Here is a 25,888-nt window from a genome sequence, read left to right as displayed (position 1 = left end):
GTTTGTGTGCAGCACAAGTGGAAGTATTTCAACTCGGTGTCTGATGAAGCCGTGAGTCACGCCGACTTCATGTCAGTGCTGAGTAACGTGGAGTACATCGTCATCAAAGCGTCATACGGCTCAGGACTGCAGCAGAGCAGGTCTTTCCTCAAGCACCAGCTCACGTTCAGCATACATAATGTGACACTTTTCTCGTATATTATTATGAAAACAAACATGTTACAGTTAAAAAAAAACATATGCAGTTTACAACAATATAAAATATGTAATGAAAAAAATGACAAAATAACATTTATATAAAAATATAAAATGAAAAATAAATATTAATAATAATGGGAAAATTTGAAAGTGCCATTGTGATCAATAATAAATGAAATAATAATAAAAATAACAAATTAATCATTAATAATAAATTAAAATCCTTGCATGTAAATACAGTTTACATTTATAGCAAGTCTTGTTTAATCTGAATAAATAATAATAAGAAATATTATTAATACTAATAATGTATTATAAAGAAAATATTTCTAAATATCAAATTAAATAATAAATAATAATGATTGCAATAATAATAATAATAAATGAAATTTCGTGGATTATCAGGTAAATACCATAGTGATTCTTGTTAAGTGGAATAAATAATAATAATAAAAAAACAAAAACAATTCTGAATATAAAACTTAAAAATAAATAGTAATACATTTACTAATAAATAAAAATGAAATTACTCAGATTATCAAGTAAATATTATAATGTAGAATATGTAAATATGAATATGAACAAATACAAATAAATAATGACAATAATAATAGATTTATAGATATATATATATATATATTTATATACATTTTTATTAATAATAAATAAATATAATATATTTATATATAAATACTGTATTAATTAATCATTGTCACGTAAATGGAATAGTGATGAATATGTGAATATGAATAAATAATAAAAATAAAATAATTTTAAAATAATAATAGTAACAAAAATAAATAAATGAATTTGCTATAAATAAATTATATTTGCTATCATATAAATACCATTGTGATTAATATTTAAATATGAATAAGAAAAATAAGAGTAAATAGTAATAAAAAATAACAAACAATAATTCTAAATACCATAGTAAAGAGAATATGTAAATATGAATATTAACAAATACAAATAAATAATATTTACAAAAATAATAATAATAGATTTAACAATAAATTATATGAATATATATAATTATTGTATTAATAATAAATAATAATTCAGTGGATTGCCATGCAAATGACATAGTGATAAATATGTGAATATGAATAATTATAATAAAAAAATAATAATAAATGAATAAGTGTAACAAATTTAAAAATAAATGTAAACATAATAAATGTGAATGAGAAAAAAAATAATAATTGTAAATACCGTAGTATTGAATATGTAAATATGATTATAATTCAGATTCATCATTCACAACATATTGAGCTTCCATAATTTGACGTATTTCAGAGAAAGATGATGAACAGTGAGTTATTTAGATGAAAGGTTATGAAGACAAATGTGATCCTTCAGAATAACATCTCTGATGAGTGAGTCAGTGCTGATTTCATGATTTCACCTCTGTAGGATCTCGAATATCTCGATGGAAACGGCGCTGGAGGCGGACGAGGTTCCTCAGGGCGGAGACGTGGCGCGGCTGGTGGAGACGTGCGAGTGTCCGCTGGGATACGCTGGACTCTCGTGTCAGGTCAGATCAACGCATCATCATCTGTTATTATAGATTCTAATCATATTCTATTATAAACTCAGGTATTTTGAGACATAATGAATTAAATCTTCTATTTCCTGTCCTTCATATAAACTTTTGATGGCTCGTCGGATGTTTTTACCCATCATGCTCTGTGCTCCAGGAGTGTGCGCCGGGATATTACCGCCAGGCCGTGTCTGAGCTCAATATGAAGGGAAGAAACCGTCCGCTCATTCAGCCCTGCGTCCCCTGCCAGTGCAACAACCACAGCCTGTCATGTGACCTGGAAACAGGCGAATGTGTGGTGAGAAACACAGCTGACCTGCTTCATCCCAATCAACTCATGATAAAAAACCAAAGCAGCTGCTTGAAATGCTGAAATCATTGTGTGTTCAGGGATGCCAGCACAACACCGCCGGAGAGCACTGCCACGTGTGCGCCGCAGGGTATTATGGGAAGGTGCGGGGCTCCGTCAGCGACTGCTCGCTGTGCGCCTGTCCGCTGCGGGGTCAGAGGTGAGGTCACGTGAGGTCACATGTCTGTCTACAGCAGTTCTGGAAATCAGCCAATCAGAATGAGGAAAAATAGAATATCGTGAAATAAAATGTAATAGCGGCTCATGCTAGAAATGCACAACAACATTTCATTTTTCTGCTGTATTAAGATGTGAAAAAATGCAGGGATTTTCACCAGATGACTTGAGTAGATTTATTATGAAACAATTAATAATTCAATAATAAGTAGGATGATTTTATGCTAAATATATCATTTTTAAATTTTATATTCTGAAGATGTTTTTTCAGACATTTTATTTGAAATAAAATAAATATTAACTAAAATTAAATATAAAAAAGGACTTATTTTAATTCAGCTATTTGCCAAGTAAACATTTCTCATTTTTTTTAGTTTTAACTTGATATACTAAAATAAATAAAACTAATACTAAAATAAAAAATAATGAGAATTAATAAAAAGTAATAAAAAATATAAAAATAATACTGTAACAGAAATTAAAACAAAAATAATTTATTAAAAAATGTATTCAAACTGTTAATAAAACTATCAAAACTTCTAACTATAAAACTAATAGTATCTCGCTGATACTAGATTATTTTAATAAAATAATCTTATTTTATATTACAACTGCAAAATGACAGTATTAAATTTTACATCTTAATTTCTTAATTTTTTAAACATATTTATTTATTTATTTAGTGTATATATATAAATATGTATAAATATATTTTTATATATATTTTAACAAATAAAATATTTATTTATTTAATTATAAATATATATATATATATATATTAAAATGAAAAATGTATTAAGTTAAAAATATTAATTTATATATAAATATTTTTTAACAAATAAAGTATTTATTTGTTTAATAAAAAATTAAGTGATATATATATTTTGTTTGTTTTACAAATAAAATATTTAGTTATATATGTTATATATTATGTATATTATATAAATTAAGTAATATATGTATATATATATAAAATAAAATAAAAATAAATAAAATATTTATGTAATAAAAATATATATATATTAATAAATAAAATATTTATTTAATTTACAATTTTACTCTATTTATGTATATATTTGTTTATTAAAGAAAATATTATATATTAACAAAATATCTATTTATTTAATGAAAAATATCAAGTTATATATGTATATATATTATATATTTGTGCAAATAAAATATTTAATTAATTAAAAATATTAAGTTATGTGTGTGTGTGTGTATATATATATATATATATATGTGTGTATATATTTTTTTTTTTTTTTTACAAATGAAATATTTTTTTATTTAATTAAAAATATTAAGTTGTGTTGTGTGCTGATATGTTGTGTATTTAGTTTCAGCTCGACGTGTGTGTTAGAGGGCGCCGGTGATTTCCGCTGCGATCGCTGTGAGGAGGGATACGAGGGCCGTTACTGTGAGAGGTGAGGTCATGTGACATGAACACACACACACACACACACACACACTTGTACACTAACACATTTTCCCATGTCCCTCAGGTGTTCGGTGGGTTTCTATGGTAACCCGTCTGAGCCGGGTGGGCGGTGCCAGGCGTGTCAGTGCAGCGGGGCGGGGTCAGTGCACGCCGTCTGTGACGGACGCACCGGCAGGTGTGAGTGTAAGGTCGGGGTCAGAGGTCATCTGTGTGACCAGTGCGAGGAGAGACACGTGCTGGTCAGCGAGCAGTGTGTGTGTGAGTAACAGCGCTTTGTACGATAATAAACAGTGATAATGTTGCAAAATTCATCAGTGATGAAACCATCTCATATCCTGCAGCGTGTGATGACGACTGCACCGGAGTGCTGCTGGACGATCTGGACGCTTTAGATGGATCCATCGCCTCTCTGAACCTGTCGGGTGTCATTCTCGCACCCTACAGTCAGCTGATGACCCTCGAGAACCAGACCAGAGAGGTTAAGGTCAGTCACAGGAGCTCGTCTGCTTGTGAAACACATGGGTAATGTGTAAAGAACTACCTGTGTAAATTTGCGTGTTGGATTGGCAGAGTTTGATGTCGTGGGAGCAGAGCACAGATTATCAGATGACCACAGGAGAGGAACGTCTGAGCAACCTGAGCAGTCGAATCACTGACCTACAGCAGCAGGTACAGCTCGTGTCCGTCATCACTGTATCCATGACAACCAGCGAACGATGCTGAGACTCAGTGTGTGTGTGTGTGTGTGTGTGTGTGTTCATCTGTAGGTCCAGAGTGTGTTTGATGGCAGTGAAGATGTGCTGCTGACCTCAGAGGAGAAAGTCACTCAGGGCAAACAGCTGCTGGACCTCATCAACAACATTCATTCTGCCATTCATGGTAACAATCACATTTTATTTTATTTTATTTTATTTTAATTTTTTCATTTTATTCCTTTGCTGAAGAGTAATGCACTTACAATCAGAAGTGTTTTATCATTCATTAAACGTAAAAAAACAAAAAAAAAAACATAGAGAGATAATTAAAATAAAGTTGAAATAAATAAAATATAAATGTTAGCTGTAAAAACAGAAAAGAAAATTAATTTCAGTCATGTACCAAGGCAACATTTCCTTTTTATATTAAAATTACTCAAACAAATATAAAATCAAATCAAAATAAAATAACATAAATTTAAAGCTAAATATAAAGATTTTTTAAATCTATTTTTAAAATCTAAAATATTTTTATTTTGTATTATTTTATTTTTATTTTATTTTTTACTTTACTGAAGAGTGTTGCACCTAAAAGTAGTGTTGTTATCATCAACTAAAACTAAAAAATGTCTTATATATTAGCTGTATAAATTTTCTTTTTAAAATCTTTCTTAAAATCTTTAAAAAATTACATTTAATTAATTTAAGTTAGGTCCCAAGGCAACATTTCTTTTTTTTCTCTATTAAAATCACTCAAACTAAAACGTAAATAAAATAAATTAAAGCTAAACATAAATATAAAAAAAACATTAAAGCCTCTAAAACTAGTGCTATTGTTCACTAAACGATTACAAATATTTTAATAATTAAAATAATGCTTTAATGAAATAAACTAAAATGAAACATAAATATTAAATGTAAAAAAAACCCCTAAACTTAAAAAATGTATCTTAGTTCGTTGCCAGGGCAAAAATTCAAAATTTTAAGTTGAAGTACTAAAACTACTAAGTAAAAAAAGTATAAATAAATAAAAAGTTACTAAAATTCAAACAAAATATAAAAATAAAAGCTATTTGAAAATATTAGTAAAATATTAAATATTAAAAATATTATTAAATACTATAAAATAATATTATAACACTAAGCAGATTTATTTTATTTTGTATTTTATTAGTCTCGAAGTTTAATGCACCTAAAACCAGTCTTGTTATTGTTAACTAAAACTATTAAAAATTTCATTCATTCAAATTATTTCATTCATAGAAAAAGCTGAAATAAAATGAAATACAAATATTAGATGCAAAAACTTAAACTGTAAATATAAAAATAAAAGCTAGTTAAAAATATTCATATAATAAAACGTAATATAATAGTGTATATATATATATATATTTTTTTTTTTTAAACAAATAAAATATGAAGTTATATGTATATATATTTTTACAAATAAAATATTTTTATATACTATAATATTAAGTTATATACTATAGACATATTTTTTACAAATTATTTTTATTAATTATTATACAAGAATAATAGAACAGAACAGATTGTGAATTATGATGAATGAACATATTACAATGTCTAAAACATTCAGTCTATGTAAATAAAAGATCTTAAGTGTTCTAGATGCATTATTCTTTGAGACAGTAACACATCAGTTGATTTGATTGGCTGCCGTGCAATCATTGCTCTCCTGTGATTGGCTCAGGCCTGATGGAGCAGGTGAGTTCAGTGAACGTGACAGTGAGCGACGATCTGAATGGGATGAACAGCACCTTCCTGCTGGAGGAGACGAGCAACATATTAGAGAAGATCAGGACCTTCAATCTGACACACTGCAGCTTCACTGCGGAGGACGAGCTCAGGCATGAACACACTCTTCTGCTTTACATCTGCACAGACACACGTATGACCCGACCAGTGTTTAATGTAGTGCGTGTGTGTGTTTGTGTGTGTGCAGCTCTGCAGTGTCTGTGCTGGAGAAGGTTCAAGATGAGGTGTCCAAACCCTACAGTCACAGCCGCTTCAGACAGGAGAACATCTCCACAGCCCTCAGCACATACAACCAGCAGCTCCTGCAGGTCCAGGAGGCCCTGAACACGGCCAAGAGCCACAACAACCACAGCCGACACCTGCTCGAGGACATCCACACCAACCTACAGACGCTCACTGTGAGTCATCACAGAGGATTCATTTGACCAAAAACACAGTAAAAATCTGAAATATTATTAAAATTTAAAACAGCTGTTTTGTATGTGATTATCTGTTAAACTATAATTTATTTCTGTGATGCGCAGCTGAATTTTCAGCATCATTACTCCAGTCTTCAGTGTCACATGATCCTTCACAAATCATTCTAATATACTGATTTGCATTTTGATTATTAGCAATGTTGAAAACAGTTGAGCTGCTCAATATTTTTGTGGAAACTGATCAATTTTAATTTTTTAGGATTCACAGATGAATAGAAAGTTACAAAAACATCCTGTTTTTGAAACAAAAATCTTTTTCAACATTATAAATGTATTTACTGTCACTTTTGATTAATTTAATGCATCCTTGATGAATAAAAGTAGTTATTTATTTATATTACTTCCCCCAAACTGAGTGGTAATGTCTCACAGTTTCCAAAAAAAATTGTTTTCAACATTAATTATAATCAGAAATGTTTGTCGAGCAGCAAATCAGCATATTAGAATGATTTCTGAAGGATCATGTGACACTGAAGACGAGTAATGATGCTGAAAATTCAGTGGTTCATCACAGAAATAAATTACTTTTTAACAGATATTCATATAGAAAACAGCTGTTTTAAATTCTAATAATATTTTGCAATTTTTACTACATTTATGATCAAATAAACACAGCTTTAGTGAGCAGAAGAGACTTCTTTGTAAAACACTAAAAACGTTTATTCTCCAGATCTCCAGGAGTAATCTCAGCAGCCTGAACCAGGAAGTAGAAACGCAGGTACAGGAAGCTCAAGACCTGCTGACCGACGCTCTCAATATCGCTGAAGACATGGGCAACGGCACAGCCGTAAGTGACGTTTCTCATATTATCATATAACTTTGTGTAGACATAGACGACACGGTTTATGAAATTCCAGATGATTTTATTTGTTTGTTTGTGGTTCCAGACTCTGGATGAGATGAGGAACGATCTGGAAGGATGGAGTCCGACTCTCAGGAAGCACGTGGATGCTTTAGTGATGGATTTGACCAAAAGAGACGCCCTACAGCTGGTCTACAGAGCCGAGGATCACGCGCAAGCTCTTAGCAAACAGGCACAAGCTCTTAACAGGTGTGTGATGCTCCAAATACCTTATAAATATATAGTCGATAATGAGACTAAATATGTTTGTTGTGGTTCAGTTCTCTGTCTGAGGTCAGATCGGCAGCAGCAAACACCACCAGCGCCACACAAACCAACAGCAACATCAGAGAAAACGTACAGCTGGCTGAAGATCTGGCCCACGCCGCCAATCAGAACGCTAGCTCCGCCCTCAATCTGGTACGTCGACCAATCAAAGCTTCAACATACTGTTACATGATGTACAGTACAATAAACAAACAGGGCTACAATGTAACACATAATCAAAGGCTGTGATTTAATCATAGTGTACAGACTGCAGCAATGTGGTAAATATATTTTAATTAATTTTTAGTAAAATTATATATGTTATGTATTTTTTCTATTTTATTAAAATAAATATACACATACATATATAACATATACATATATATATATATATAATAACATAATAAACCAAAAAAAGAAAAAGAAAAAAATAAATAAAAAATATAATGTAAATAAAAAAAATAAAATATAAAATAAAAATAATATAAAAAAAAAAAAAACACTTACTAAAAAGATTTTTAGTAAAGATGTTTTGTCTGTTTGCTTGTGTGTCATATGACAATTAACACATCAGGGAACTGTGAACATGTAAATCAATTGTTTTTAAAAATTGCTATCGCTATCCATCTTCAGATATTCAAAATTTAGGATGATCTTAAAAAACCCTGTTTATGAGATGCTGATGTGTCTGTTTTCTGTAAGACGTCTGAGTCTGAGGACTCGCTGACTGAGCAGGGGAAGACGGCGCTTCAGAAGAGCTCAGAGATTCTGAACACCAGCGGATCCTTGAAGAACCAAACAGAAGGTGAACAGACACACCGGATACACACTACTGAGACCTGAGATCAGATAATGAGATAATGAGAGATAATCAGATTTCTGTCTGTCTGTTTCAGGGCTGGTGTTTAACGTCAGTGAAGTGACCAGAAGGTTGAGTCTGGTTAGAGCGAACGTTCAGAACTTCACACAGCTGCTTCCAGAAACCCTGAAAATCCTCAGGAACCTTCCTAATGGTGCGTTAAGCCTTAAGCGTCCTATTGACAATTTTATTTTATTTTATTTATTTATTTATTTATTTTTTTTTAAAATAATTTTGGCTCTGTTAAAGCAAAATGCAGCATAAATGTTGCCAGTTTTTATTTTTCTATTTTTCAGTTTTAATTTTAATATTTTACCCTTTTGTACTTTTTATTTCTTTTTTTTTATTTTACCATTTTGGCGTATTTTTTTTTTTTATCAGACAGCACAAAAAATAATAATGTATTATAATTAATGATGTTTCTTATCATTGATATATCTAAAACTGTAATATTTTTTTATGTGCTTAGCATTTAATATATAGAAAATAATTGATTTGTTTGTTTTTATTTTACTACAGTGCATTTAATTTTTTTTTTTTTTTTGACTACAGTGGAATTTTAATATTTCACCCTCATTTGCTTTTATCAATACTTTATTTTGCGCTAGGTGCAAAAAAATATTTACTCTCAGGACTAATTAAATTTTTTTGTACTTCTTTTGTACTTGCTGATGTCTGTAAAAACAAATCTGTGAGATCAGTAAAATAAAAAAAAATATATTAATATGTAATATTCTTATGACTGTATTTTGACAGACATTTTTGTCTTAAGTTCCTCTAACTAACTTTTTAATTGATGCAGAAGAGTTAAACTAATCAGCACAGTCTGTAACAGCAGATGTTTCTCTCTGTTTCTCAGACAGCAGAGCTGAAGTCCTCGAGGCGAAGCAGCAGGCAGAAGCGGCGAATGCGTCTTTACAGGATGCGCTGGAGCGTCTGGAGGATTATCGCGTGAAGCTGGACGAGTCGTCTTCTGCTGTGGGCTCGGCTAATACCAGCATCAGGAGCACCAACGAGCTGGTCAGAGACTCAGAGGAGACCGGTGAGTGATTTCATCAAACTCTGTCTTCATAAGTGCATGTGAGATCCATACGAGCTGCTCACGACCGTCTCACCTCCGTCTTACCCCTCAGCCAACATGGCCAGATCCAGACTGAACGAGGCTCACCTGAAGGCCGAGCGGCTGTTTGACCGTCTGAAGCCTCTGCAGACGCTGGGAGAAAACCTGAGCAGAAACCTGTCTGAAATCAAAGAGCTGATCAATCAAGCCCGCAAACAGGCGGCGTCGGTGAGTCTCGCATCACGTGACTCAGAATAACACACAGCATCACAAACAGGGTGTCACGCTCATGATCTGATCTCTGCAGATTAAAGTGGCCGTTTCGGCGGACCGGGATTGTGTGCGAGCGTACAGACCAGAGGTGACGTCCAGTAACTTCAACACACTCACGCTGACCATGAAGACCAGCGAACCGGACAACCTGCTCTTCTATATGGGCAGCAGCACCAGCGTAAGTCGAATGACGTTACTGGAAATACATTGTATTATTTACATACAGTTATAGTTTTTATTAATATTTTGAATTAGGTTTTATTTTTATATTTTCAGTTTTCATTTTAATTTTGGTCATTTTTATTAGTTTTTTTTATTGTATTACTATTTAGGTTTAATTAATTTTTATATCAGTTTTAGTTTTTATTTTCTTTTAATAATTTTAGTAATTCAACTTAAACTTTAGTATTGTTTATATACTTTTACAGTTTGTATTAATATTTTTAATGACCTTACATTTTCGTTTTTTCAGGTATCATATTATTTTTTTTAAGTTGTAATTTTATGTGCTTTTGTCATTTTTATTAGTTTTGGGTTTTTTTTCTTATATCATTATTTAAGTTTAATTTATGTTTAATTCAGTTTTAGTTTTTATTTATTACCTGTTCATAATTTTTGTGATTCAACTTAAAATTTGTTTATATACTATTCTATTTTTTTTATTTTATTTATTTTTTTTTTTTTTTTTTTTGCAGTTTTGTATTTAGTTTTAGTTTAGATTAAACTTTTACCTTAGTTTCATTTATATACTATTATATTTTTAATCATATTTTAAATGTGCTTTTATTTTTTAGGTTTATTTTTTAGTAAAGTTTAAGTAATTTTGTTATGTGCTTTTGTCATTTTTATGTTTTTTTAATCTTACTCTTCATGTTTAATTTATTTTTATTTTATTTAATTAATTCATTTATTTATTTATTTTTATTTCCAGTCAGTCATTTTAGGGATTTGATTTATTTCTGTTAGTTTTAGTCATTGCAACTTGGAAAATTTCCATTTTTTTATGCATGCATTATATTTGTGTGTATATTCCAGTGTTCCCAGTCTCAGTTTATGTAATGTATCTTCATGTCCACATCAGGAGGACTTTATGGCTTTGGAGATGCGTTATGGGAAGGTGTCCTTCCTGTGGGACACTGGCTCCGGACACACCAGACTGGAGTATCCCAACGTTCAGATCAACAACGACAAGTGGCACAGGATCAATGCGACGCGGTTCGTGACTCTCAGCGCTGATGGGGCGTTTCATTCCATTCCTTTTGAATGACAGACTCTGACGTCTCGTTCTCCTGTGCTGTGATTCTGCCACAGGTTCGGGAGACACGGGACCCTCACCGTCCAGCAGACGGACTCTGAGCCGCTGCCCGCCGTCAAGACCACAGCGTCTGGATCCTCCACCGTTATGGACATCAACAAATCCACCTGGGTGTTTGTCGGGGGTCTCGGTGGACAGGTGAAGGTGAGATGCACGTCCTTCTGGTGTTTCTCAGAGTTCCTTTGTTTTTGGGCCATCTGTTTACATCCGTTGTGTTTTTCCCAGAAATCCTCAGCGGTGAAAATGACCCACTTCAAAGGCTGCATGGGTGAAGCTTCGCTCAACGAGAACAACATCGGCTTGTGGAACTACGCTGAGAGACAGGGAGAGTGTGGCGGCTGCTTCATGAGGTACAACACACCGCTCACCTGTCTAAATTATACCATAGCAACACCCTAGCAACCATCCAGTTCAGCCTAGCAACCGTACAGAGATATAAAGATATCTTAGCAACACCCTAGGAACTCTTCAGTTCAGCCTAGCAACCATATAGAGACATAAAGATACCCTAGCAACACCCTAGCAACCATTCAATTCAGCCTAGCAACCGTATAGAGATATAAAGATACCTTAGCAACACCCTAGCAACCATCCAGTTCAGCCTCGCAACTGTATAGAGACATAAAGATACCTTAGCAACACCCTAGCAACCATTCAGTTCAGCCTAGCAACCATATAGAGACATTAAGATACCCTAGCAACGCCTTAGCAACCATCCAGTTCAGCCTAGCAACTGTATAGAAATAAAGATAACATAGCAACGCCCTAGTAATGCCATCTATGATGCCTCACTGTCACAAGAAATGTAACAACTATCCAGTAACACCTGAAAACACTTGAAACTGTTTAGCGACACCCTAGCAACCACTCAGAACAGCTTAGCAACCACATAGCAATGCCATAGCAACCATTGTTTACATCTTGCAACTGCCTAGGTCCCACAGCAGCCTAGTGACACCATAGCAACCACCCAGAACCACTTAGCAATGCCTAGCAACCACTGAAAACACCTGTAGCAACTGCCTAGGTCCCACAACAGCCTAGTGACACCCTGTCAACCACCCAGAGCACTCTAGCATCCACTTAGCAATGCTCTAGCAAACTTTGAAACCTAGCAACCACTGAAAACACCATAACAACTGCCTGTGTCCCACAACTGCCTAGCAACAACCTAGCAACCACCCAGAGCACCCTAGCAACCACTTAGCAATGCCCTAGCAGCCATCTAGCAGCCATCTTTGACACCTAGCAACTGTCAAGTGATACCCTAGCAACCACTTAGCCTTAGCAACTGTCTATGACACCTAGTAACCACTGAAAATGTCTTAACTGCCTAGCAACACCCTAGCAACCACCCGGAGCACCCTAGAAACTGCCTAGCGACACTCTAGCAACCACAGGAAAAAAAAACATAGTAGCTGCCTAGGTCCCACAATAGCTTAGTGACACCCAGCAACCACCCAGCGCACCCTAGCAAACACTTAGCAATGCCCTAGCAACCATCTGTGACAACTGCCTAGGTCCCACAACTGCCTAGCAACAACCCAGAGCACCATAGCAACCAGATAGCAATGCCCTAACAATCATCGGAATACACCTGTAGCAACGGCCCCCCAGCGGCCTAGTGACACCCTAGCAACTGCTTAGCAGTGCCCTAGCAACCACTGAAAATGCCATAGCAACTGCCTAGGTCCTACAACTACCTAGCAACACCCTACCAACAACCCAGAGCACCCTAGCAACCACTCAGCAATGCCCTAGCAACCACTGAAAGCACCCAAGCACCTGCCTGCAATCATCTGCGCAACCACGGAAAACACCTACCCTACAACTACCTAGTAACCACCTACCAACAACCCAGAGCACCCTAGCAACCACTCCCTGTTTGAAAGCACTGGTGTTCAGGTGTGTTTTGATGATCAGATCTGGAAACAGTCACTGACGCTCCGTCGTGTTTCTCGTCCATCAGCCCGCGCACTGAAGACACGTCGTTCCACTTCGACGGCAGCGGTTTCTCTGTGGTGGAGAAGTCTCTGCGCTCCATGTCCACCAGCGTCATCATGTTCTTCAAAACTCTCTCTCCCAACGGTCTGCTGCTGTATCTGGCCTCCAACGGCACCGTACGTTCACGCTAACACTTCTCACTTTCTCGTGTTCCTCTCAAGCTCTCCTCGGCGTCTCACTCGTGTCTCTTCTCATCTGTGTTTGCAGAGAGACTTCCTGTCCATCGAGCTGGTGAAAGGGAAGGTTCATTTGACCTTTGAACTGGGCTCTGGAGCGCTGACCATGACCTCCAACAAAACGTACAACACGGGCACCTGGTACAGAATCGCCCTGCAGAGGAACAAGCGCAGAGGTGCCGTTCTGCTCTCGTGTCGATCGGGTCTTGTATATTTCTCGTATGAGACTCAGTCTCACGTGATCTGACGCGTGTTGTGTCCACAGGTCATTTGTCGGTGATGGCGGCTGATAACCCCTCAGAGCGAGAGGTCATGGAGGCGGAGTCTCCGGGTTCGGCCTCTGACCTCAATCGCTCTGACCTCGACCCCATCTACATCGGTGGATTACCGGCATCTCGACCAATCAGGTGAGAGCAGACTCTCAGAAGACATGCTACGGGTTCATTATTTGGGTCATTTTTTGTCTCACATGTGAATTTCTTGTGGACGGTTGCAGGAGGCAGGTTGTCGCTCGCTCTTTCGTCGGCTGTATGAAGAATGTCGAAATCGCTCGTACAAACTTCGACCTGCTCAGAGAGTCGTATGGAGTGAAGAAAGGCTGCGTCCTCAAGGTACAGCATCAGGAGTTAAATCATAAAAATGTACAATTAAAATATATTAAAATTAACTTAAGGGCTTAAAATGTAAAATTAAAATAATTTAAAAAAAAAACCTATTCATATGAAACACTAAAAAATTAATATTAAGTGGTGAAAATGTGCAATTAAAGTAAATTGTTTTAAAAGTGAAGCAATAAAACACTTAATAAAAATTAATTAAATGGTAAAATGTAAAATTAAAATAAATCATTTTAAAATAAAAAACAATGAAACCCCTTGCTAAAATTAATTAAATGGTAAAAATATACAATTAAAATAAATCATTTAAACACTTCTAAATAAAACACTTGCTGAAAGTATAAAAATGTAACATTTTGTGGGGTTTTTTTGCATTTGTGCGTTAAACCACAACTATTGGTACTAAAATTCATGTTAAACCCCCTTAAGTACAATATTTTTTTCATGCACTTTCATTTTTGTTATTGTGGTATATAACAAAGGACACTAAAACAGTAAGTTAAAGAAAAAATAAAATATTTTTATATATAAATTCATTATATTAATATTTATTCATATTTATTATTACTAAAGATTTTAAAGTCCCTTAATTTTGACTTATTTTTTTGTTTCATTTTCTTTATATTAAAATATAAAATATCTAAGCATTACTTAAAGTGTAAAATATCTAAACATTATTACTATAATAATTTAATATAATTTTTAAATATATAATATTTAAAACTAAAGTATTTAAATATTATCAATGTAACATTATTACTTTAATAATGTAATATTAAAACATAAAATACCTAAAACTCTGAAATATTTTAATATTATTAATCTAACATTATTACTACCATAATTGTATGTTAAAATATAAAATATCTAAAACTCTACAAAATGTAATTATCAATATAACATTACTATCATCATTTTGTATTGAAATAAATATCTAAAACTCTGAATAGTAAAATATTATCAAAATAACATGGTACTGTAATAATTTAATATTAAATTTAATATTAATCTCATTTTTATTTATTTTTTATGACTAAAGGTTATTTTAAACTCACGTAATTGTTATATTCTTTGAGCCTTATTTTATAATACAAGCTATGATGATTATCTCCCAGAAGATTATTAATTATAATTGAAGGAGTGTTTCTTCTCTTGAAGTTTCTGGTTTGGAGGATTTGTAGCTCATGATTATTGCGCTGGTGTGTGTTTGCAGCCGATCCGCGGCATGTCCGTATTCGGCGGAGGTTTTCTGGAGATGCCGGCCGTCCTCTTGGCTCCTCAGACCGAGATCATGAGCACCTTCTCCAGCAGACGCGAGCACGGCGTGATCCTGGCGGGATTGAGCAGGAGCGCGGGACGCTCGCGCCGACACACGCAGCAGGTCGGTTTAGTCTTCATGCTTCCACCGGTGTGTCTGTGAATATGTCAGATCGCTCATGTGCTTCATCTGTTGATCTGCTCTCAGCCGTTCCTCCTGGTGATGCTCGAGTCCGGATCGCTGGAGGTTCATGTGGGCGTGGCAGAGGGCGGAGCCGTACACAAAGCAGTCGTCAAATCACAGAACGGCTCCTTCAGTGACGGACAGGAGCATTCGCTCATACTGCAGAGGAACAAAAGGTCTGTCACACACAGTTATTACACAACCTCCAGACAAATACTCGGGCCTAAATGAATTGCACAGTCTTTTCATCCATGGAAATTCCCAGATGGACATAATGGATTTTAACATAAACAAATTAATACGTGTAAGGTAAAGCATATTAGTCGGTCATACATCAATGGAAGTGATATTTTAGAATCACTGATGAACTATTAAAGTTTATTAATATTTTAAATTTTTGGTGAAAAATTTTGGTGGATGTTCTTGTTATTTTTAATGTATGTGTTTATGGTTTGTATTAATTCTTTTTTCAGTTTTAATTTTAGTTCATAGAGGTAAACTAAATAAAAATAAGAAACAATGTCTTGGAAACCAGCTGAATTCAAAAAAGTTTTTGTTTTTAATTAATTCAGTTAACGTTTGTCTCAAGTTAAATTAAAAAAAAAAATACTGAAAGCACCCTAGCAACTGCCTGTCGACACCCTAGCAACCACTTAGCAATGCCCTAGCAACCATCTATGACACCCAGCAACCACTGAAAATATATTATTAATATAACATTATTAAAATAATAATTTTCTATTAAAATATAAAGTATATAAAACTCAAAAATGTTTAAATATTATCAATGTAGCATTGTAACTATCATAATTTTATATTAAACTAAATCATATCTAAAACTCTAAATATTAAAATATCAATATAACATATTACTATAATAATTTTATATTAAAATATATAATTTTTATTTATATATTATCACTAAAGATTATTTTTAACTCTCTTAATTATTCTGTTCGTTGACCCACTTTTTAATTTCACTTTAATAATTAATGAATAAATCAAAAAAAAATATGGATTCATTTTCTGTTTTAGTTAACTGTAATAGCCTTCTGTGCTGGCTTTAAGCAATCTGAATAAATGCGTTTTGAAAATATTTAGATTATTTTTATTTAAATAAAATCAAATGGATGCAAATAGCTAGTAATAAACTATGCCATGATGATGCCAGAAATATTGTGTTACGTTTATTAGTTTATGTTAAAACTGTGTAATGCAAATGGATGGAAATTTCACATGCTATTCAAATACATAAATCAAGATGCAGATGTCCTGCAGAAATGAGTTCAGTCAATCTAATTTCTTCGCCTCCGTGTTTTGTCTTCAGGTCCATCGCAGTGTTTGTGGACGAGCTGAATCAGGCGGTGGTGAAGCTGGGCTCGTCTGCAGATAAAGCTCTGGCTCTGGAGCGGCTCTTCATCGGCGGTGTTCCTCCAGCAGAGGGCGCTGCGCTGACGGGATCCAGCGGCTCCTTCTACGGCTGCATCAGGAACACGGCGGTGGACGGCATGTGAGTCACACACACACTCTGACATGTAGTAATGACTCTGTTGTCTTCTGTAGAGCTGCTTTACAGCTAAAAATGAATTTGTTTCATCATTGATACATTCTGCAACATTTACACTGATGTTTTCCTGTTTATGCTACTTTGAAACAATCTGTGTTGTTTGAAGCGCTATATAAATAAATGATAAATAAATGTTTAATTAGAGAGGGAGAATGAATGTGAAGGTGTAATGCGTGTTTCAGGTTGTTGGATCTGTCCGCTGCTCTGCGTTATGAGAACGTGGACATGGACAGCTGTTTGCTGGAGGAGAGACCCAAACGTGTGGTTCTGCCCGATGAACTGGAGCCGGAGCCGACCTCTGACCCCAACACGCGACCCCTCTCACCCCCGGTGGAGCTGAGCGCGCTCACACCCGGCAGCAGCAGCGTGAGTCACGCCAGAAACACACCTGCACACACCTGAGCGGAGCAAATACATGTTTATAAATATTTATTTGACAAATAGTGCATGATAATGTGCTGTTTATTATAAGTGTGCTGCAGTTTGAAATGCTCATCTGTCACTTTAAAAGAAATAATAAAATAATTAATAAAAAAATAAATTAAAAGCAAATAAAATAATTGTTCTGAAAGTGATTCCAGCGCTGATTTTAACTACAGTGAAAAGTCTCAATCAGATGTAGGGATTTCTGTTCATTTCTTCTTATTCAGTAGACAAAAAGAAAGAAAAAAAAAAACATTTTTTGTTATTTGAAATAAAATAATCTTTATAAAAACATTAAATTTTTAAATGTTATTTATTTTTATTTTGTTTTTGTTTGTTTGTTTGTTTTAAATAAAAACTTTATTTCGTTTAGTTTCCAAGGCAACATTTCTGATTTTAATTCAGTTTGTATATTTCATTTTTAACAAAAATAGCTAAAATAGACATTTGTTTGTCCTTGATTCAGGGTTATTATAGTAAACTAAAACTAAGACCATAAAAAAACCATTTTGTTATATGAAATAAAATAATCTTTATAAACATTTATAAATGTTATCTATTTATTCATTTATTTATTTTTAAATAAAACGTCATTTCATTTAGTTTCCCGGGCAACATTTATGTTTTTCATTTGATTTAACTTTTATCATTTTTATTTACCTAAAATAGCTCAATTGAAAATTAAAATAATAAAAGCTCTATAGATTTATTTTAAAATAAATATAAAATAATAAAAATGTCAAGAACAGCAAAATTAGTAAAACTAAAATTGAATTGAAAACATAAAATACAAAAATAAAAAAGTTCAAAACATTAATAATAACTGTGATAGTATTTTAATGATGCTAAAATAACACCGGTCTGATTTGATTCACTTCTTGACTTTATTCTTGACTCTCACTGGATGTTTTATTTCCTAATAAGGTCAACCAGCTTTATTTAGTCTATCAAAAGCCAATCTCACCATCAAAGCCCATTTTTCTCACATCTGGTGTTTGCGAGTGTTAATGTTGGAGCGTGTTTACACACGTAAATAAACCTGTGATAAATGCAGCTGTAACAATCACAGTTTACACTGTTAGAAAATAAGCATTTTAAACTGCATTTATTTCACAGTGTCAGTATTTGACCAGTGTTATTTTAATATCACTGACAATACTTTTATGGTATATATATACTTTTTATTTTAATTTTAGGGAAAGTTTTACATTTTAGTTCTGTGTTTTTGTCATTTTTAATGTCTGTATAGTTTTTATTTCTATTTTAGTTATTTTAGTACAAGCTGAACTAAATAAAAATGAGAACAGTTTCATAACATAAGTTTTAGGTAACTGTAGTGAAATGAAAGGTTTCATTGTCATTCTGACAAGTGTGTGTGTGACATTCTTCAGATAGCGCTGAGTTTCTGTGCACTCAGAACATGTGTTACTCACGTCTGTAACATTGTAAGAATGTCATATCTGTCTGACGCCCTTATATGGTCACTTCCTCAGTGTGCAGTGGCGGATCACACAGAAACCATCCCAGAATCCCTCCAGTTCGGACTGTCCCGACACAGTCACGTGATCATGGGCTTCAAGAATAAAACCGTCAGAACCAGGTAAACCTACCATAAACCGAGCCAGCGGCTCATACTGATCACATACCCTCTTCGTGCATCTCATCATCAAAATATGATTCACAGATTAAATATTCATGAGCTGCTGTTCATCTGAGAGACAATTTGATTATTAAACTTGAGGAACTTGAGGAGCTCGTGTTTGACTCCATGTTGATATTAGTTCCTTAGCTGCTAAAACATAAAAGGAAAAATCACATAATGCAAAATAAACATTAAAATACACAACTGGCACCTGTAAACCTGGTCACAACACTAATTCTACATTAAAATGCCACAATAAAACAACAACTTTGCTTAGTTTTACAGACACATTATTCTGAGCAAAAAAAACAAACAAAAACAAAAACAATTGACAAAAAGAGTAAAATATTACAAAAATGAAATGGGATGAAATATATACATTTGAATGTTTTAAATCTGTGTGTGTTTGTATAAAATCCTGTTTAATTTTATAATATTTTAAAAATATTTAATTGTATATTTTTCTCCCATTTATTATTTTATATGTGTAATACTTAAAATTAACAGGATAAAATATATACAATTATGTGTTTATAATGAATGTAAAATACGTTTATTTATTTAAATATTCAAAATGTATATATAATGTAAAAAATACCTAAAATATATATAAACATATATGAAATATAATATTTGTAATATTTAATTTTATATATTTATAAAATTATTATTTAATATTATTAATGTTTATTAGTTTTAGGTAGTAATTTGCCTGTGTAGTATGTATTTATTTTTATTAGCAGTTTTAGTTATTTTTTGCTTTCTTATTTTATCATTTTTATGCAATTATTTTACTGCATTTAATTTTAGAATATTTTTTAATATTTAATTAAGTTGGCTTGAGAAAGCCAACTTACTGATATGCTACTTAAACTTAAAGTTATTATTATTCTTCTGAGACTAAATTTTCTGACTGCTACTCCTCCTAGAGCTTTAACTCTACAAACTCCAAACTCAGCCCAGATCTTCAGACTGGTCTGACTCGAGTTGCTATATCTTTTCTAACTGATCCGACTTACAGTTTTCTTAAAAATCCCGATTAAAACTGGGAAAAATCCCATAGACTTACATTGACGGAATGTTCAAATGAGCCAGCACTATTCAAATTTCAACTGTCAAAACTCCCAGAATCCTTTGAGACTCAATCAAGCTTCCCTTCTATGTACTGTATTTCTAATCCATTTAAACTCATTCAAACTCATCTATCTATCTATCTATCTATCTATCTATCTATCCATTACTATCTATCTATCTATCTAACCATTACTATCTATCTATCTATCTATCCATTACTATCTATCTATCTATCTATCTATTACTATCTATCTATCTATCTATCTATCTATCTATCTATCTATCTATCTATCTAACTATCTATCTATCTATCTATCTATCTATCTATCTATCTATCTATCTATCTATCTATCTATCTATCTATCTATATCTATCTATCTATCTATCTATCTATCTATCTATCTATCTATCTATCTATCTATCTATCTATCTATCTAACATTACTATCTATCTACCTATCTATCTATATCTATCTATCTATCTATTATCTATCTATCTATCTATCTATCTGTCTATCTATCTAACCATTACTAACTATCTATGGCTAGCAACCAGAATCATGCTAGCAACTTTGTTAATCATGCTAGAAACATGCTAGCAACTTTGCTAATCATCCTAGAAACATGCTAGCAACTTTGCTAATCATGCTAGAAACATGCTAGCAAATGGCTAATCATGCTAGAAACATGCTAGCAACTTGCTAATCATGCTAGAAACATGCTAGCAACTGGCTAATCATGCTAGAAACATGCTAGCAACTTTGCTAATCATGCTAGAAACATGCTAGCAACTTTGCTAATCATGTTAGAAACATGCTAGCAACTGGCTAATCATGCTAGAAACATGCTAGCGACATGCTAATCATGTTAGAAACATGGTAGCAACATGCTAGCGACATGCTAGTCATGCTAGAAACATGCTAGCGACATGCTAGTCATGCTAGAAACATGCTAAAGACATGCTAATCATGTTAGAAACATGCTAGCAACTTTAATAATCATGTTAGAAACATGCTAGTGTAACCCCTCCACCCGGGTCCTACTCGCACACCGCTCCGAGCGGGTCTCGAACCCGGGTCTTCGGGATGGGAGGCGGACGCACTAACAAGGAGGCTAAAGGCTGCAACCTCTAGCGTCAGTCGCTAGTGCATCTCTTGAGATCTGGGGAGTGAGGTTTAACCTGCACAGCACTTACCCGCTGGCCTCTGCTACACTAGCGACATGCTAATCATGTTAGAAACATGCTAGCAAATGGCTAATCATGCTAGAAACATGCTAGCTACTTGCTAATCATGCTAGAAACATGCTAGCAACTGGCTAATCATGCTAGAAACATGCTAGCAACTTTGCTAATTATGTTAGAAACATGCTAGCAACTGGCTAATCATGCTAGAAACATGCTAGCGACATGCTAATCATGTTATGTTAAACATGAAACATGCTACATGCTAGCAACATGCTAGCGACATGCTAGTCATGCTAGAAACATGCTTTCGCGACATGCTAGTCATGCTAGAAACATGCTAGCGACATGCTAATCATGTTAGAAACATGCTAGCAACTTTAATAATCATGTTAGAAACATGCTAGCGACATGCTAATCATGTTAGAAACATGCTAGCAACTTTGCTAATCATGCTAAAAACATGGTAGTGATATGCTAATCATGCTAGAAACATGTTAGCGACATGCTAGTCATGCAAGAAACATGCTAGCGACATGCTAACATGCTAGTCATGCTAGATACATGCTAGCTACATGCTAATCATGTTAGAAACATGTTAGCAACTTTGCTAATCATGCTAGAAACATGCTAGCGACATGCTAATCATGTTAGAAACATGCTAGCGACATGCTAGTTATGCTAAAAACATGCTAGCAACTTTCCTAATCATGTTAGAAACATGCTAGCAACTTTCTAATCATGTTAGAAACGTGCTAGCAACATGTTAATAATGCTAGAAACATGCTAGTGACATGCTAATCATGTTAAAAACATGCTAGCAACTTTGCTAATCGTGCTAGAAACATGCTAGTGACATGCTAACCATGCTAGAAACATGCTAGCGACATGCTAATCATGTTAGAAACATGCTAGCAACATGCTATCAACTTGCTAATCATGCTAGAAACAGACTAGTAACATGCTAGTAACTTGGAAATAATGTTAGAATCATCTATCTATCTATCTATCTATCTGTCGATTGATAATCTGACCAATACTATCTATCTATCTATCTATCTATCTGACAGACTACATTCAAACTTTAAAACTTTAAAAATATTTCAGACTGAAAACCATCCAAACTTAAAACTTCTTAAAGTATTTAAACTTTTGAAACTTCTTAACTTTTCAAACTTTTCAAATTTTTTAAAACTTTCTGGTCCGGCTTTCTCAAGCCAACTTAAAGTTTGTCTTGACGAACTTTTTCATCTAGTTTCATATATTTGTATAAACAATATGTCCCATATAATATAATTATATAATTATAATTTAGACATTTTACAGTTGAAAGATGCTGACTTTGACAGATGCTCTCGTAGATTTTAACTAATTATTTAACACTTCATTGTCTGTTCCTCGTCTCAGTTTTGCGGTGAAGCTGTCCGTTCGGACGTTCGCTCACAGCGGCGTTCTGTTCTACATGGCCAACGCAAACCAGCAGGATTACGCCGTTCTGCAGATGCAGGGTGGGCGTGTCCTGCTGTCATGTGACCTGGGGAAAGGCCCCGCCCACTCCACGCTGAGCACCTCTATTAACGACGGCCTCTGGCACACGGTGAGTCCTCGTCACACCATTTTAGCCCAAGAATCGAATGTTTTGAAATGGAACTGTTATTGAACATCTAGTCCAATCATTTGCTCCATCACTGTACCCACTAAAGGACACACGCTGGACGTGGAGGGGAAGCTGTACCTCGGTGGACTTCCTGCCACATACACCGCCAAGAGAATCGGAAATGTAATTGACCTCGACGAAACAAACACAAAAATGTCCCGTTGGGCTGTTTCTAACGTGTGGTGTTGTTCAGGTGACGCACAGTCTGGCGGCGTGTCTGCAGGACGTGACGTTTAACGGCGTCCAGATGAACCTGAGCGCTCCGCTGTCGTCTCACGCCGTGGGTTCCTGTTTCAGCCGGTCTCAGGACGGGAGCTTCTTCAGCGGCGGCGGATACGCAGCGTTCAGTGAGTCAAACGCATAGCGATGAATGAATGAATGATGAGCGCTCAGAACGAAAGGCTGACGTCTCGCTCTTCCCGCAGTGAAAGAGGGCTATAACGTGGGCTCGGACGTCACCGTCAGTCTGGACTTCCGCTCCACGGCGCCGGACGGGGTTCTGTTGGGAATCAGCAGCACTAAGGTGGACGCCGTCGGCCTGGAGCTCATCAACGGACAGGTTAATATCACAAACACCTTTCATTAATACTTTTCTTGTTAAGATTTTTAATCAGATTTTTTCAGTTGCATATTTTTTCGGAAAAATTTGTCCATATAGTCTATATAGTCTAGTTATTTAGTTATGCAATTCAGTTATTTTCTACAATTTATCTATATACTTTTTATTATTTTTTTTTTATTTGGTTTTAGCTATTAAATGCAATTTAGTTATTTTCAGGAGTGTTTTTGTATATAGTATTTGTTACGTTTTTACCTTAGTTTATTCAGTGCAGTTTAGTTATTTTATGCAATTTATGCAGTAATTATTACTTTTTATTAGTTTTAATTTTATGTCATTCATTTTATGTATTGTTAATAGTTTTACTTAGTTTTAGGTATTTTATGCACTTTGTATGTGTAATATTTATTCATTTTTATTAGTAGTTTTAATTTTAGTTATTTTATGTTTTATATATACACATATATATATATATAGATATATATAGATATATATATACATTTTATTGAATTTTTATTTTATGCAATTTGTCTACATAGTATTTATTTACTAGGTTTACTTTTTAAGCAGTTTGTTTGTATGTGATTTATCTATGTAGGATTTATAATTTTTTATTTATTTAGGTTTAGTTATTTCATGCTTTTTAGCTTTTTTATGCAGTTTGTCTACATAATATTTTCTATGTACTAAATTTACTTTTTTATGCAATTTGGGGTTTTAATACACTTTACTTATTTTGTGTTTTTTCTATATAGTATTTATTTGTTTTATTTTATTCAATTTTAGTTATTAAATGCATTTTAATTTTAATGGAATGTGTCTACATAGTATTTATTAATTTTAATTAATTGTATTTATTTATTTATTTATTTATTTATTAGTTTCTCTTTTAGTTTGTTTTTTATGTATTTAGTTATTTTATGTAATTTGTCTATATAGTATTTATTCATTTTTATTTTAGTTTTACTGTTATTTTATGTTTTTTCGTAATTTTATGCAGTTTGACTATATAGTATTTATTTTTGTTTATTAGTTTTGGTTATTTTAGTATGTCAACTTAAACTAAATGAAAAAGAGAAATATCGCTGAAATAAAATGTTATGAAAAAAATGTTTTGCAATATTATTTTATTTCACGTAAGGTTTATTTTAAGTAATAAAAAGGTTTTTTTTACATTTTTAGTTTAGTTCACTGTAACTCACACATTTATTTTCTCTCTTTGTTTTTATCACTGGTTGTTATTTCCCGGAGCTGTGATTTCCAGCGTTTCTCTGGTGTTTGCTGATTGTTAACAGCATGTTCATCTCATCACAGGTGGTGTTTAACGTGAATAACGGCGCGGGTCGGATCACGGCGAGCAGCAGGAGCGCTGTGTCCATGTGTGACGGCCGCTGGCGGACCCTGGTGGCCAAGAAGCAGAAGCACAGCTTGAGTCTGACCGTAGACGGCGTGACGGTGACCGCGGAAAACCCGTACTCGTCCTCCACCTCGGCCGAGACCAAAAACCCCATCTATGTGGGCGGATACCCAGGTACGGCTCCCATGAGCCTGTTTTGTATTAGTTGGAGTTTCCTGCACTGAATTGAATGCGGTAGTCTCCGTTTCTGATGTTATGATGAATCTGATCAGGTGTTTCTCTGTTCTCACAGCGGATGTGAAGCAGAACTGTCTGAGCGGCAGAGAGCCGTTCCGCGGCTGCATGAGGAACCTGCGCGTCTATAAGGGTCACGTCACAGACGTGCTGGACTTCAGCGCCGCCTTCGCTCACCCGCACGTCTTCCCTCACTCCTGCCCTGCGAACGCTGCGTAAACGCCTCCGGTTCATACAAACACAGCTTGACCCACTTGAGAATGTTTTCAATACTCTGCAGATTGTTTGACTCATAACATGTTTAGATTTGATACTTGTTCAGGGTTTCTGCAAGGCTTGAAAAGTCCACAAACTAAGGCCTTAAAAAAATAATTCACAGCGGGAAGTCTTAAATTCATGACGTCGTGGTGTTGTGTTGCATGGGCTGAAAAAATAAATCTTCAATATTTCTGTCTGTTTTCCAGTACAAATTTCAAACATCTTCAAATTTAAATTAAGAGAAGACACTGCAGGCAAAAACTGTTTTTCATGCACCTGTCAGGTTTGAGATTTTGGGCTTTTTGGTTTTTCATAAAGTGTTTATTTAGACTAGTGGAAAGAAAACATCCAAAAGACACCGTTAAGTCTTTCTTTATAGCATTTTATCTATTTGTGTCAATAGATTTCAATTACAAAACATATT

At 34.2% G+C, this 25,888-nt stretch overlaps 1 protein-coding gene across 1 annotated transcript in view; it reads left to right on the top strand.

The window, feature by feature from the left end:
- The window catches only part of lama1 (laminin, alpha 1), a 55,204-nt gene extending 32,118 nt beyond the window's left edge, over positions 1-23,086 (top strand). Inside the window, exons 26-57 of the mRNA XM_051098218.1 lie at positions 13-140; positions 1,615-1,735; positions 1,899-2,039; positions 2,132-2,250; positions 3,608-3,694; positions 3,773-3,966; positions 4,050-4,192; positions 4,279-4,377; positions 4,476-4,587; positions 6,115-6,271; positions 6,367-6,577; positions 7,329-7,445; positions 7,546-7,709; positions 7,781-7,919; positions 8,469-8,571; positions 8,663-8,779; positions 9,485-9,667; positions 9,759-9,913; positions 9,993-10,136; positions 11,040-11,173; positions 11,270-11,417; positions 11,499-11,623; positions 13,243-13,393; positions 13,485-13,629; positions 13,719-13,860; positions 13,950-14,064; positions 15,284-15,451; positions 15,536-15,687; positions 16,839-17,021; positions 17,261-17,444; positions 18,995-19,101; positions 22,807-23,086. Of these exons, the coding sequence (XP_050954175.1) occupies positions 13-140; positions 1,615-1,735; positions 1,899-2,039; positions 2,132-2,250; positions 3,608-3,694; positions 3,773-3,966; positions 4,050-4,192; positions 4,279-4,377; positions 4,476-4,587; positions 6,115-6,271; positions 6,367-6,577; positions 7,329-7,445; positions 7,546-7,709; positions 7,781-7,919; positions 8,469-8,571; positions 8,663-8,779; positions 9,485-9,667; positions 9,759-9,913; positions 9,993-10,136; positions 11,040-11,173; positions 11,270-11,417; positions 11,499-11,623; positions 13,243-13,393; positions 13,485-13,629; positions 13,719-13,860; positions 13,950-14,064; positions 15,284-15,451; positions 15,536-15,687; positions 16,839-17,021; positions 17,261-17,444; positions 18,995-19,101; positions 22,807-23,059 (4,641 nt within the window). The 3' untranslated portion in view covers positions 23,060-23,086. The remainder of the gene's footprint in view (positions 1-12; positions 141-1,614; positions 1,736-1,898; positions 2,040-2,131; positions 2,251-3,607; positions 3,695-3,772; positions 3,967-4,049; positions 4,193-4,278; positions 4,378-4,475; positions 4,588-6,114; positions 6,272-6,366; positions 6,578-7,328; positions 7,446-7,545; positions 7,710-7,780; positions 7,920-8,468; positions 8,572-8,662; positions 8,780-9,484; positions 9,668-9,758; positions 9,914-9,992; positions 10,137-11,039; positions 11,174-11,269; positions 11,418-11,498; positions 11,624-13,242; positions 13,394-13,484; positions 13,630-13,718; positions 13,861-13,949; positions 14,065-15,283; positions 15,452-15,535; positions 15,688-16,838; positions 17,022-17,260; positions 17,445-18,994; positions 19,102-22,806) is intronic.
- Positions 23,087-25,888: the final 2,802 nt, after the last annotated feature.

Source organism: Labeo rohita, chromosome 24, assembly GCF_022985175.1.
Source record: "Labeo rohita strain BAU-BD-2019 chromosome 24, IGBB_LRoh.1.0, whole genome shotgun sequence".
Taxonomy (NCBI): Eukaryota; Metazoa; Chordata; class Actinopteri; order Cypriniformes; family Cyprinidae; genus Labeo; species Labeo rohita.
Note: the sequence above shows the minus strand (reverse complement) of the source record. Positions and strands in the feature narration are given on the sequence as shown.